The sequence below is a fragment of the Chroicocephalus ridibundus genome, chromosome 3, assembly GCF_963924245.1.
Source record: "Chroicocephalus ridibundus chromosome 3, bChrRid1.1, whole genome shotgun sequence".
NCBI lineage: Eukaryota > Metazoa > Chordata > Aves > Charadriiformes > Laridae > Chroicocephalus > Chroicocephalus ridibundus.
Genome location: NC_086286.1, coordinates 97,298,480 through 97,314,230, shown reverse-complemented (window position 1 = coordinate 97,314,230; position 15,751 = coordinate 97,298,480). Strand labels below are relative to the sequence as shown.

General features: G+C 34.8%; 1 protein-coding gene across 7 annotated transcripts in view; it reads left to right on the top strand.

Moving 5' to 3' along the window:
* Positions 1-15,751, top strand: part of ADGRB3 (adhesion G protein-coupled receptor B3) — a 468,213-nt gene that overhangs the window by 276,222 nt on the left and 176,240 nt on the right. For all 7 annotated transcript variants that reach the window (XM_063330254.1, XM_063330255.1, XM_063330256.1 and 4 more), the window contains one exon: positions 5,757-5,800. In XM_063330254.1, the coding sequence (XP_063186324.1) occupies positions 5,757-5,800 (44 nt within the window). The remainder of the gene's footprint in view (positions 1-5,756; positions 5,801-15,751) is intronic.

Genomic DNA, 15,751 nt, shown 5'->3' with positions numbered 1-15,751 from the left:
TGAGTTTTGAGGTTTTCATTTGAGCAGCTATTTCTAACAAAAGCTCTCCATTAACCGCTTTGATGAATACCAATGAAAATGTAGTATTGTGCTGAATGCTTAACCTTTTGCTTCCCGCATAGGTCCTAGAGCTAAGTAGTTCTTCAGGCTTTTTCTTCTTTTCTTTCATTATTTTATACTCAAAAGCCAGGTTTTACCTAATCTGTTGTAGCAGACATTGAAAAAAATGCTCTGGTTCCAATTTAGCTTACAAATCTTATAAATGTTTGAGATTTTTGGGTTAATTATTTTTAATTCTGTACTTTTCAGCCTTTAATCTGATATTAAAATGATTTAAATCTGAAAAAAAAAAGTGATTCTATGTCTAACTATATGAAAAATATTAACAGGTTTTCTTTCTGCTGTCAGCAATTTCCCAGCAGCCATAGGGAGAATAAAATACATCTTTTGCGGGAAATTTTTGTCATGTACGATACGAAATAATGTTAAATAACAAGCAGAGGAGTAATTTATGTGAAGGCATGGCATATAAACTTTGTTTATGTTACTAAGAGTTAGAGTTTACTTTAAATAGTCATAAAGAGATGATTAGAAGAGACATAGTATACTAGAGCTTTCGTTAACAGTATTGTTAGGCAAAAGACTGTAAAGCTGTGACTTTTTTGTTATAAACAGTTGCTGAAGTGGTCATATAGGTACAATTCAGCTGGAGGATTTCCAGATATTTCAGTCAGTTACGAATTTGGACTCGTGTCTCTGGGCAAAAGTATGAAGAAAACTCTTTGAACTCTAGATCTTTGATTTACGTTTTACTCAAGGTTAGAAGAAACTATTTTGCCATCAATGGTCATTCAGTTCCCAGAAAAATGATACTACAGAGAACATCTCAGTGAAGTTTACTACAAAGTCAAGCAGAAAAAACAAGAAAGGAACAGAGGAATATAAACCGAGCTGACTCCTTACCTTTCAGTAAGACTAGAAGTTTATTGATGAAGAATTGTGGAGATTTTGGGGTTTATGTTTCTCTGTTTCTATTTAATTTTAAGATGTTTTAGGATGCGTAGGTTTGGTGTTGTGTTGTGTCTTGGGTTTTTTTGTTTTATTTTTCAACCTAAGCTATATCATCTATATTAAGAGAAAATAGCAGTCTTTAACATAACTTTCGTTCCTGTCAGAAATTTCACTAAAAATGTAGTAGATTATTTCCTGAAGTAGACCACAAATTAATTGTGTATATCGGGGGAAAAGAAAAAAAAAAAACAACCTTTGAAATAAAATACTTGTTTTGATCTTACTATGATCATTATTAAGAAGAATTTATGGTATTTCTCAAAGCTAGATTTTCATTTCCATTATCTTAACAATGATCGTGGGGCTACTTTTATGAGTTGTAGATAAGGAATATTGGAGTATGACTTCTATATTTTGAAATTGGAATTGCTATTTGCAAAAGTATGGAGTAGCAGGTAGGGAAAAAAAGATTGTAATTACTACAGTCACTTATGCTAGAAAAGAAATTTTTAAAAAAATTAAAAAATTATACTAGTAAGCAACATGTCAGCATTGAAAACAATTATAAGCCAAACACAAGCTATTAAAACAAGCACAACAAAAGCAAGGCTAGACTGACAAAAGGTTGAACCACTGCCCCCCACAAGCTGAAATTTTAGGAAATTCTTAGAGAGAGATTTTTTTTTCTTTTTTCTTTTTCTTTTTTTTTAATCCATCCCTTTAATCCATCCCTACAAAGCAAGTTTTGCCAAGTTTCAAAATCTTGTAAATGCAACGAAACTTCATTGTTACAAAAGGTCAGGTTAGAGACATGCATTGTCACCTTGCTTTGTCAACCTTTCAGTAACAGAATATTAATGAATATTGTATTAGCTCATGTCTCGAAAAGGCAAAAAGACAATAACCTTGCCAATAGATATCAGAGACAATTTATTTTATTTTTTTAACTTTGGCTCAGTTTTTGTCCTATAATTTAATCCAGGGAAGTATCAAGTGCTTGGAACAAATTTCCAGTCCTTAAATTGGATTTACATACCTAGTACATCTATATAGGATCTCGATCCACCTTAATAGAGGTGTTGGATGGGCAGATACAATGACAAAATATTGCTCTAGAAAGTCTGGGAACGGAAAGCAGTTTTACAATTTTAATATCTTTAAATGTTTAGTGATTTTTATGTACAAGGCTTAGCCTCCATAATGGGACTTTGGTTTAAAGAACTGCATATGTATAGAAATATTATTTTGTACTTTTGGGTGTTTCTTTCCTTCAGACTGAATCTAATTCTAATCTTCTTTGCTACCATTTTCTCAGATGAAAAAAAAATTTATTTAATTATAATATATTACTATAGAATAAGCTTTGTATGTCACATACAAAAAGATAAAACTAGTATTAATGTATCTTTAGCATTTGAACATTATATATTAATGACTCAGATTAATCATGATGTCACTTAAATAGATTCATTATTAAACAAAATAAAATACAGACATTCTCTTTCATCTCATTTTTGGGATAGCTGTTCTTGTTGTTATTTTTATTCTTTTCAAACCTTTGTTCTTGAAATGCTGTTCATTATTCAGAACAGTTTGTTTCCAAATTGATTTAATGACTAATTTTCAAGCAACCTCTAGATCATGCCTACTAATATATAGGAGTATACCCACACATTTATTCTTTTACCTACCCATCCACTGAATAAATTAAATAGATAAGAGATTATGAAAAATGATGGGCAAATGTGATCACTTAATAAGTTAATGTTTAATTCAAATTAGCCTTAAAACATTCATTTATTCAAAATGTATCATCATTTCTTCATTTTATATCAAAAGTAGCCAGTTTATTAATAAAAACAGGAGGTTTGTGGAGGAAGTGTAAATCACAACTATATGTGCTGTTTGGAATATAGCATGGCATTTCGATTTGCAGATAAATTAAAATGTAATAGACAGTTGACCACAGTGAGAATGTGGGTTGCAATGCATTATTTAGAGAACATATTTAGTCTTATGCACTGTGAACATGTTGATGAATGTGATCACATTTTCCAGTAGTTTGATTAAAGAGACACTAAGGAAATCTTTTAAAAACTGCACAACTCTGACAAAATTCTGTTTGCTCCCAAGAGAATATGAACTCTCACCTTCTGACAGCACAGAAGTTTACGCCAGGGACACTAAAGTAACGAGCCGACAGTAGCACAGGACATCAAGCTTTCAATGAGGCTGAAAACCCTGGCTACAAAACACAGTTGGCATTATGCTGCATAGCTGTCAAAGTTGCCAATCACATCTTGAAATTCAGTTTTATATGCCAGGCAAAGATCTATATACGTACACACTCACACACATATGTCTGTTTTTGAGATATCCAAGTCCTTTACTGTACTGTAGTGTATAAATCAATACTGCAACAGTCGTAAACATTAATGGATGCGGTAGCTGCTTCCTTAGCTGCAGCTAAGTAATTAACTGGCAAGAGCTGTGATGAAAGATTGCTTGATGCCCTCACACAGAGCGATGGCTGTTGGAGGTAGCTCAACGACAGCAGTGTGAGGAGACATTGCCAGGAGGCCAGACCCAGGAAGACTGTGAAAAAGAGAGCAACAGGTTAAGGGCAAAGAAGAAAACAGGAAGACAGGCTTCTTGTGGTCCTTGCAGTGCTTGAAGGGTGTTTGATCAGGATATCAAAAGACGAAGAAGTTCCAGACAGCTACTGTGCCCTTGCGAGCTGCCACACCTGGCAGAGCAAACCCTCACACAAGATCTTCTTAAGGAAAAGGAGTAATATTTATCCTGCTTTCCATGTTTCTGCTTAGTGTCATTAGTAAATGCAATGACCAAACATACTCTTTTTTTCTTTTTTTTTTTTTTAATTTGAATGCATTTCAAAGAGAGTGAAGAGTGTGATCCAACAGAAGCAGTTTCATTGTGTTTCAGCTTTCTGCAAAGGCTTTTATTTCCCTCTATTTTATAGATTTTTTTATAATGGACATTTTTTTCTGAAAGTGTTTTTGTATTCTTTCTACTTGCGCTGTGGGAATAGCGAGCATAAACTGTATGATATCTGCTCCTAGAAAAGACAGGTCTCAGATATGCAATGTCTTATTACAATTCATCTATAGGAGTACTTTTTTAATATGCATATATTTATATCAGATTGCAAGTAGAATCTTTTCACCCAGTCTTAGGATACAAATTAATTGACTTTATAAAATGAATTTTTTAAAAAAGATTAATTCTGCACCATCATTCCATTGTTCTTAATTCTTATTCTTCTATATCCTCTTCTGTCAATATATCTGAAAGCTTTTGGCTAATGATGCAGGACCTGGCCTCTGAATCTCAGTGGGTCTGTTGTCCTGTGCTTTGTCCTGTGCTTTGTCCTGTGCACTCTTCCCCATCCTCTTCTTTATATTAAAACGCTTCAGGGAATGTAACATCCTTTATTTATGTTTGTACAGTGCAATGTTAATAGAAAGTGCCATAAGTATGTGTTGGTTTTAAATATTTATGCTCTACTCATAAAATTCAATGCAGTCAGCAAAATACTGAAGTAGAGGGTCAAAATATCCCTAAATGCCTCTCTCACAAGCATCTTCAGAAGGACTTTTTTTATCTTTGACAAAGAGATGGATGGAAGAATTTAAATATTTAATAAATATTTACTTCACAGGTTGCCATGCTTTTTCAAACACAACAATCAAGGTGTTTGAAAACAAAATATCAAGGTGTGTTTTGCCTAAGCGAAACTATATTTATATCTACTGCACCAACACTGTTCATGAGAGAGCTACACCATCATTGACATAAGAAAATAGTGTATTCCACCTGCTGCTTCTGTGATTTTGTTAAAAATATATTTTTATTCTTTATTTTATATCTAACTTATTTATAAACTTATGACTTCTGGGAATATCCAGTGTTTATGATGAACAGGAATACAGTTTTGCAGTTTTTAGCCAGTTAAGTACTTCTAAGTCAATCTGAGTTTTGATAAAGGAAGATTTAAAGATTAGGGACAAAACTTGAATTTTAATTTTGTCTCAACTCTTCTTAGTCAAAAAAATAAACATGAGTAATAAGAAAGACATTTCAATTTGCCAAAACATTACCCACAGTTTAATGATATGTAATAAACCTAGATTCCCATCCTGTTCTAAATCAAACCAGAAATCTTCCACTGACTTCAAAGAGACCGGAGATGGGATTGTAAAACTCAAGAAAAAAATATTTTGAGCAGAAATCTCTGCTGATTTAGGACCTAATTGACAGAAGGACTTGGGTATTGAATGTGACGTCGTCTGAAATCCCAGTCTCCAGACATTTTGCCCAACATATGCTTAAAAGTTTTAATGGCATTACTGGTTTTGACATCCAGGTTCCCTAAGGGCCTACAGTTCTGCTTCTAAACACACCCAGGAGTGTTCAGTTGAGTCTCTTAACAGATTAACTCTTATCTCATATTTCAATTCTACTAGAATATACCAAATAGACAACTTTATGCTTAATGCTTACCTTGTGTAAGAGACAGAATACAGCAAATACTCTGCTTTGAGGTTCGAGTGCTTTTTAAATACCCCATAAGAATTAACCTTAAGCTTTTGCAATTTCAGTGGTATCAATTTATTAGAGTATAAGCGTGATCCTGTAGGAGGAGACACAACTAAACATTTAGGTCAAGCATGACATATTTTTTGTATACCAGTAACTAATAGGTTTGTTTGTTTTCTTCTTAGGGTACATTGAATCCCTACTGTGTGCTGTGGGATGATTCACGAACGTAAGTGATGGATGTTTGCCTCTGTTGCTATGGCTCATATATTACAAAGTACCTAACAATATTTAAGAAGTTGGTCAGTAAATGAGTTGGTACAAGGGCAGGGAAAATGAACCTTTCACAGAGCGAAAGTACTGGATTCTCCAGTCACTTGGCTTCCTTTCTGCAGCTATGTAAGTTGAAAGAATATAATATCTCACCAGGAAGAGATTACTCACATAGTAATTTTAATCTGCTTTTTCAAGATTAAAATGAGGATGTCTAAGAACTGTAGTTCCTTGATGGTGGTTGCCGGGCAACAAGTGAGTGGGTAAACGATCAGGCAGATAACTAAGGAAGGCTCCCATTTCTGTTTCTGCAAGGAGAAATATCATTTTCAATTGTGATACCCACAGCAATCTTCATTTTACATTTACTGGTGCAAATTTTCATTTTAGTTTAGTAAAATAATAGCTGTATTCTAAATAGCGAAAGCTTCCTAGCAGTCTCCTGCTACTTTTTTTAGTGTGTGTCCCTTCTGTAGCAAAACAGAAAACATCACTGTAAAAAAGCAGTAAAATCAGTGTGGTTTAAAAAGAATTCCAAGTTTACGCAGCTGTAATTTGCTGCATTAATCTGTCACAGTGAATCTCCCATTAAAGTCAAGGTGAACTTTCCCTAAATACAGATTAAGTGTTTCAAGAATGATCCCTATGTGGTTGCCATATTATTTTTTTAAAGATGATGTTGTACTTCTTGTCCAGGTATATTATCTATGTCTTATACTACAGACTCATCTACAGTATTAGAAATTGTATTCCTGTGACTTTGTGAGTGCTTTTATCCTTGAGTCTGGGTTTACATCATTATTGTGGCCGCTGAGAAACAATGTGATAGTAAGAAATAGGAAACAACACATAAGAAATCAGAAACTTTAGACATGATACTAGAAATCATTCCAAATACGACTGGTACCATGGTCTGTGCTTCTACAAAAGAATCATAACGCAGTTATTTGACAGCAACATCACAATGTTCCATTTCTGTAAAATGTGTGGGATAAAGTACACAAAAGACTTGACATTAAGTATTATTATGTGCACATGGAATGCAAAACATTTGGAACATGTTTTTTGTTTCTACTTCACAATGTTTGGCTTACACAGTAGTAGTACAGTGTTTTATTTACCATTTTTTCCATGCATTACTTTAAGCACTGTGTATTTAGAGCACATGCTCTGATTTCACTGCTCCAGTCCAGAATATCAAAGGCATATTTGCACGGAATTAGACTACCAAAAAAAAAAAATCATGCTGTGGATTTAATAATGGGATTAAAAGATTTCATGCAGGTATTCAGGATGAATGTGTAAAGCAATTGCAAACAAATGTATTTTGTGCTTGCCACTTGTTTTGCATGCATTTCTCTTAGTATTGTTTATAGAGAAGTTTAGTGCTACATACAACTGTTGGTTTCAGTATGCTTCAGAATCTGGATGGAAAAGTGAACTTTTTGGATGAACACATCTAAAATTTACATAAAGCTTACATAAAACAGTCTGAGGTTTTGAGGGAGAAACATGCTTTTGTATTCTGAAGGATATCTTTTGTAGTCATATTATTTAATAGTAGCTACTGAAGATATTAAAATCGATGAAGTTAGGGGTATTCTTGGAGATCTATCAGTTTTGAAAAGTGATATGAGCTCCAGATATGCACAATAAGATATGATGTATCAGTAAGTTTTGCATTGTCATTTATTTTACACGTGTATGTGTATTATTTTATATAGAAAATTGTACTTTTTTCCTCCATCCTTAGGAAAAGGCCCCTAATATTAGCTGTGGGAGCATTAGTTGATTCATAATTTTACTCTTGTAATGTCGTTTCTTGTGTTTTTTTGGAGCATTTTATTTATATTTACTCAGGAATACTTCAGGATTTGTATTCTGACACCATGAGTTTTGAATTATCATGAAAGCTCTGTATTGCTGCATCGATTCTTATGATTTTAAATCTTAATAAGTAGATATGTAGAGGACTATATAATTGGTTACTTGCCCATGATGATGTTGGGTTCTTGGTGGCTTGTTTTTCTATTATTTTTACCATTTTTTTCTAAGTCTGAGGCATTAGCCACTCTCAGCAGCAGGCAGTGGATTAATAGCCTCATCCACGTTGCAAATCCTACAGAGCTGTGCTGTGCTCATGTCCTTCCAAATGGGGTAATTTTTGCATAACCAGGACTTGGCAAGTATTTTGGAATAAAACCAACAAAAAGTAGTCTGCTTTTAGTTGAAGGCGCTTAACTAATCAGTAGTCTCTGCTGAGACAGTTGTTTTAAATTAAGTGCTTTTCAGATGAAAACTGTGTTTGCTTTTTGCATTGGCATACAGCCAGCAGTAACCTCTAATGGGTTTTGCAACCTTTTTAGCCACTTCTCCCACATCTTTATCTGCATGCATTGCAAGTTCACGTTTGGTAAATGATAGTTCCTCCCCTGATCTTGTCAGTTTAATACTTTCTCCAACAGCAGGGGAAGCTTTGTCTATCTGTGTTTTGGGCATGCCTCTCAGGAGGTTGATAGTGATTAACAGTTCCCTGTCATCCATCTTTGAAGAAAGGTCTGGATCTGTGAGCTGTTTAATCACACCAGATCATTAAACCTATCCTACCTCCATTGCTATCTGTGACAATTTAGTCATCCTAACTTTAGCAAAAGCAGTTTTAATCCATTCTTTCTATGAGGTTCGGTGATTCTTCCGTGATGATATTTTATAAGGTTTTCCATGTATCAAGCTGGCAGGCTTGTGGCCTCTCTGTAGGCAACTAGTCAAATGTGTGTCCAATATTGACACAGTGCAACTGAAGAATAAAACATTATGTCATGTATTATAAAGGGCAAACTCAAACCCAATAATTCAGCATTTTATTTCAGTTGATTCTCCAAAAATATAGAGCACATCTGTCTGTGTTGATGAAAACTAGGCTGTTTATGAGTTGTGGTGCTTCCTTCAATATTTCCAGCTTCCCTACATGAAGCTGGTAGCATCAATGGTATGAAAGTGATGATTTTTTTCCCCCTCAGAAATTTGACTGATATATTCACTCATTCATTTCAGAAAATGTATTCTAAATGTTGCCTTCAGTAAAGTGTTAGGATACTGAATGCTTCTCCTTTCAGTACATTGGAAAATGTGTGGAATATTTGTAATTGACATTCTGAGAATAAAGAATTTAGTTCCTTAAACCAACCAAACAAAAAGTCAAAAAAGAGTTGCATCTTTTCTGCTTTGCATTGTCTGGCATGAACAAACTATTCCTGCTGTAAGGAACTGTTTGTGATACATTAATTCCAGTGTTTCAGTCCACAAACAGAAAGAAAATAAGTTGGTCAGGTATTAGAGGTGAATTTCCCACCCTACAGAAGTGATTTTAAAGAATTTAAGATGAAACTAAACTTCTGAAAGTTTTTCCCCTGTTCCTCCTACCTTTCTGGAAAGGAAAAGGAGAATGAAAGAGGAGGCAGCAGAGACCGTCTCAATCAGCAAGTAATCCAATGATTAGAGCATTTACTTGGGGACCTCAGGGACCAAGCCCTTAGTTTTTTCTTCACAGAAGTTACTTGAGGAGTTTGAAACGCACTTTTCAGCCTCACAGGAGCAACCCATGCACTCTGAGCTGTCAGCTTCTCTGGAATCTGTTACTCGCAATGTGTGCGGTTGGAACTCTGCCATATTATTTAGGAAAATATTCATGGGTTGGGGAGCTGATTCCCAGCACCTCTATATTTAATTTTGCCACTCTTCCCATGTGTTTGTCGCTATGCCACACCTAAATCTTAGCCATATCACTCTCAGTGTTTTTTTCCTAGTGCTGTTTTGCTTTATGTAAGTCTGGGCAAGGCTTTGTAAGCCTGGGGGATCAAAGAATTCTTATATGCATGCATACATTTCCATTTTAAAAAATCCATTTACTGTGTCAGTTTTGTAGGCTTTCTCAACAGTTCCCTTGAACTTTGTTTCCTTCTCTGATGCTTATATCTGTGATAGGTGCCATAGCAGAGAGTCTGTATGGAGCTCTAGGATCCATGAAAGTTTGGCCCAACAAAGTTAGTCACTTGTCTTAGAGGACGCAGACCCTGGATTCTTGAACCATGGTGCAGAATTCAAAAGGCAGTAATAGGCTGGAAGCTAGGTGCCACAGTACTGAGCATTGTGAGTACTGCCCTCACATGCAAGCCTTGGCTACCACCATCACAATGAGGGCATGGAAGATGAGGTGGACACAGAGTGTCACTGGAAGGAGGTGACATCTCACGTGGGAGTTTCAATAGGCACTGACTGATTAGCAAAACAATGCAGCCGGTATTCATTCTTTTAGAAATGTGTTGGACGTAACGTGGGCACATGTGGGCACTCTGTCCTCTCCATAGGACAGAGTCAGTTGTTGCTGTCATGTTCCACAGCTGTACACGGTGCAACATGACATCCCATAGCTCTGGGTAAGGAAAGGCCTTTAGCATTCTGGGGCTCTTTTCTGCCAGTTGCTGCAGAAGGATGTTATAACAGTATGACAGCCTTTTTTTATCCATAGGTGTGCTCATAGCAGTTTAGGCCTGCTGAATATTCAGTTGGCAGAAGTACAATGCAATTAACTGAAATTTTTAATGCTGTAAGGATTTTGACCTGATTTAGTTTTAGTTTAAGGCAAGTGGTAGGTCTGCTCTATTTTTTTTTTCAATTGCCATAAAAATTTACACTGACAGTGGTTTAGATTTTCTACCCTGAAGTTATGTGAAACTATGAATACCTATAGATGAGAAATTAGAAAATGCATACATTTATATGACTTCAGGGTTTGACTCCATACGTATTATAACATCCTCCATTAAAAAGAGGGTTAAAAAAAGTTTACAATTACTTTTTTAAAATTACCCCCTAGAGCTTTTAATTGTTTTTCTCCCATTATCCGTGGATACAATTATGGAGAAATAGTCCATAAAGGAATTCATTCAATGCAAATAAAAAAATGTCTAACAGTTAATTGTGATTTTCTCATGGATTTGCCAATAGGGCAGAATGCAACTCAGCTTTAGGATATAAGTTTGCATGCATACCAGCAAAATAACTTTTGCATTTTGTTGTCGTGTGATAAAATTGACAGGGAACACTGATCTGCCTTTTCCCTCTCCTCTCCACTTTGTTTTTTAAAACTACCATGACGGACCATTACAGTTATTCTTTATTTGGCCTAGCCTTGCAAGCCTTTGAAAGTATGTTCAAGAAAACTCTATAATGTCTCAAGCTAATAATCAAATAATTAAAATATCTTAAATCAGAAACTGCTTCTGGAAATATGAATAGTAGCCTCTCCTTAGTTTATATTACTTTTCAGTTATATTATTTTTGTCACCAGGAAAACATGGAGGAAATAGATTTTTCTATAAGTAGAACAAAGATTGAATGGGATTAAATCCTGCAAATGTAGTTTGGCAATATATGCCAGCTGAAACTTCGCTGGTTCCATTGATTTCAGTCAGACTTGTTGGTCCAGCTTGTCAGACAGACTTTGCTGCTTTTGTATTTTTCAAAGCTGAAAATTTGTTTTCCATGTTAGCTTCTATGCTTGTTTGTGAACATAATGAAAGAGTTAACATTAATGAACTTATTCAAAAGATAAATGGCTCCTGCAGTACCTACTTTTATGAAGAACTTTCCATAATGGAACCTGTGTAATAGCACACGATATAACCTTCTATTCCTAGTAGTCTTGCATAAAGAATTGAAAGACTCTACAGAATCATATTCTTCTTCAATAAAACAGTATGGAATGAAAAAACTTGATCCAAACTCCCTTGCAGACAATCAAAAGGCTTTGACTGATTTGAATCAGATCAAGTGGCAAACCACTGGTCAAGCCATGCACAACCTAACTTTAAGTGCACAAACTGCTAAGATTATACTGTAATGCAGGAGTACTTAGTTCTGAAATATATATATATTGTAAAATATAAAATGGAGTGTCTTTATGTTGAAAAAGAGTCAGAAAAAATTTTCTTTGCTTAAGTCACACATAAAATGAATCAGTATATACGGGAGGAATTTATAATTTTGTTCTTTTTTATAACACTGCTCTTCACTAACACCTACACCACCGTGAACAGAGCTTGTGTGGCCTGCTGAGATTTATAGCAAAAAAAGGAAATCAAATTAATTCTTGCTAATAAGTTTGCTTTATTTTAATTTTAACTCTGTGATTAATCAACTCCATTTGTTGAGAACTCAATTGCTATTTATTGCCTTTATGTAAACGTAGATTTTCAGAAACTAAAAATAGTGATTTCTTATAATATCAGGCAATTATAATTCTGAAATGAGAAAAAAAAAAAGAACTAGTGGTTTTATCTTCATAATCAAATTTAAAGATTTGAATTGGAATTTTAACAGATGTTTTAGTGTATACCGAGGGCAAAAGATAATTCAGACATTTGAATAAACTTTAGAACAGAAAACAAATTGGTCATAATTTGGTTTTGTATCTATGTTTCCAGAAAAATTCATAGATATTAACAAGTCAAATAAAATTTAATTGTTGTTTTCCCTGGTAATACCTCACTAAGAAGTGCAGCAGATGGGATCTGTGAATCCAGCATCATGCTGGACTTCGACTGACTCTTGTGGGGGAAAACAGTGTTCACCAAATCAAATAAAACTTCCAAAAGTACAATATAGCACAATCACAACTGCAGAAGTTTATCAGTCTTTCTCATCTATATCATCTAACTCTTAAATTGTGTTACACCTGTAGATTTAAAAGTGATTTACCACAGAGGTTGGTATCGTCCCCCTTGATTTACAGCTAAGGGAAACTAGGGCATAATGAAAGCAAAGCTGTTTCCAAGGCCACTCATCAAACCCCCATAGAGTTAGAGCTCCAAATTCCTGAGTCCTAATTGAGAATGCTCTCTAGCTGTTCCCAAAGCCAGTATCATTTCCCTGCCATGTTGCAGAACACTAAAGGTTAAATAGTTTTATAATGATATTTCTATTTTTTTTCTCATTCATTCTGATGAGCTCGTGACTGTTGCCAGTCCTGGAGAATTTAGCTCTGTTTATCCAACAGAAGTAGTGCAGCAGCACTAAAGGTCTTTGTATTATGCCATCCTTAAACAAAAATGAAATCTACTTGCATCACCCAAGAGGATGAAAAATCTGGGGAATATTGCCTATCCATGTGAGAAGGAGCTGTGGGAAGTACCCTGCTGCCATTCTCTCCTATTCTGTGACAAGAGGGGCACAGATCATGTGCATAAATTGCTTATAAGTAAATCATGTTGTGTAGTTTCGTGCAGACATGTATTTGTTTCTTTTAAACTTATTTGCAGTCAGTACAAAACAGGCAGAACTACAACTGGTATAAATACACCTACTTTTAGTAATATTATGAGGAGAACATAATACAAGTCAATTTTGAGCATTTGAAGAGTGTAGGATTGCTTCTCTTTCCTTCCGAATGCACGGATCTAAATCTCATTGAAGTCTCCTCCATTAACTGTTTTCTCTGATAAATCAAACATAATGTAATTCATCAAAGTCTGGTCTGTCTTTCTACAAGAAAGGTGTTTGTATGGCAAAATAACCTTAAAAGAAATGTTTGGAATAGTGTTTTGACATGCATCTTAGAGGGTGCCCCCCAGTTGTTCTTGAATTGTCAATGCTGAAATCATACCTCTGCCTGATAAAACTGTAAAACTGCTCCAAAACCAGTCAAACACATGTCCAGTTTAAATCTGCCATATTTTATCAAGTACTGTCACAAGTATACACCTTTAATGCTGTATCAGCATCTCACTGACTTCACAGGTATTTAATCCTCACATGTAATTAATATGCTGCTGAATCTCTGTGCCATAGTTGAGCAACATGAGCAGATTCAGTTAAATCTCTTCCTGAACCAGTCACTAGAGGGAAGCAAAGACCTTCACGTGGCTATCCATGACGTCAATCAAAGTCTTTATGTCCTCACTGACAAAATCTGGTCAGTATTCAATCTAAAATTTTGGAAAAGCCTATTTGGTGGAAAGCTACCCTTCAAAAAAACAAGAAAAAAATATATATCTGTATGGTTGATGTCCAGAGGCCATTGTCATTAAAAAATACAGTAATTTTCATGAAAGATGTTTTGAGAATTAGAATCTAGACAAGAATCTCAGTGAAAAGTGGATAAAAAAGATGATTTTAAGACTTTCATTCTTTGAAGCATCCCGATATTCAGAAAAATGCATTGAAATGTTGGTAGCATAGTAGCTATGCACTTGAATCATTTATGTGTGGCAAAACCTGAGATAAATTATACCAGTTTCTTAATATCTCTTTGTTGATCCTCCCTTAGTTATCCATGCTTCCATTCCATAGTGTTTTGTATAAGGTTCTCAGAATCTCATCCTGCATAAACAGTTCTTCTGTGTATACCCGGTAAACAGATCAAGAGAACATCAAGTCATTAAATGAAGACTAGTTCATCATGCACTCCATTTCAGCACAGAGAAAGCATAAAGTATAGATAAACTTACAGTTATCTTCCAATTTATGAGGGTTGTATGTGGGGTAGGTTTACCATATACTGTGTTTTTACTGTATTTAATTCCGCCCTGTTCTGCTTACTGAGAGTACAACTCAACTTACCATTCTCTCCTATGACCTAGGCTGGTTGAATTCTTTTAAAACAGAAACAGTAAAAGCCAACATTACATTTTCCGACAGTTGCTTAGAAAAATATACCTGATAGGAATTGAACTTGCCATAAAACTGAAATGCCCAGAAACAAGGATAAAATATTAAAAGTAATGTTTTGGTATTTATCAGTTAAAATTCAAAATGTTTTAAAGATTGTAAGAACAATATTTATACTACTTACCACTTAATTTGAATAGAAGATCTTTTATTAAGCTTAAACTATGTAGGATGGCCAGACCTTAATGAGAATAATACAAATGTATGTCAGGATTTAAACAAGTTTAAATGGAAGGTAATATGCTAGGTGAACAGCTCCAAGCAAAGAAATTTCACACCAAAAAAAACCCTGTTGTGTTGAATAGCTGCTAAATTATGACTGAACAGATTTTTAGCTGAAAGCATGATGTATTTGTGGTGATTTTAAATGCTATCATCATCTTTGCTGATAATGTTGAGTAAGAGAGATTTCTTGCCTAGCTAGTTAACTAAATGTAATATACATATGCATTCAAGTGCATGTGCTGGGGATAACATCCTGCAATCATACTATTATTCTAAGCAGTGGAGAATATAATATAACTCTAAATTTCAGAGGCTATGGTTATGATTCTCAATGCTACATGTTATCCTAATGATGCAATTTCTAGTGGTTGTCGTCTCTGTTCCATCTCCCCATAATTCTGTGGAAGCAGAGCAAAATGTTTGTCTTTAAAATGACAGAAATATCTTTGCGTGTATCAAAAGCATGAATTAAAATGCCATCATGTTACTATCAGTTCATCACTTAACATAAACATGTTCCTGATATCAAGTTTACCGATAGATGCATGAAAGCCCAGACTTAAACAGCATGCCGGATTGGGACCATAGAACCAGAATCATTCCACGGGTATTCGCACAAAGCCAGGAGTTATTGCATCAACTTGAATGGCAATAATTAGAGGATTGCATACACTGACATACAGAGCAATACAGAACCAGAAAAACAGAATCACTCCTTATAATGAATTTCATATATTTGTGTAGTTAGCCTGTAAAGAGTACGTTATTTTGACCAGACTTAAACCAAAATCCTTTAGGTTTATGCTACTTCATGATTGGAATTTTGACTGCAATATAGGTCTATTCAATGTCTTTTTAGAATGTCAGAGTACTTTCTTTGACATCTGCTCAGATTTAAATGGTTATTCGCAAAAAGAAGCTATGATTTTAATATAATATCAAAATAGCTTAAAAT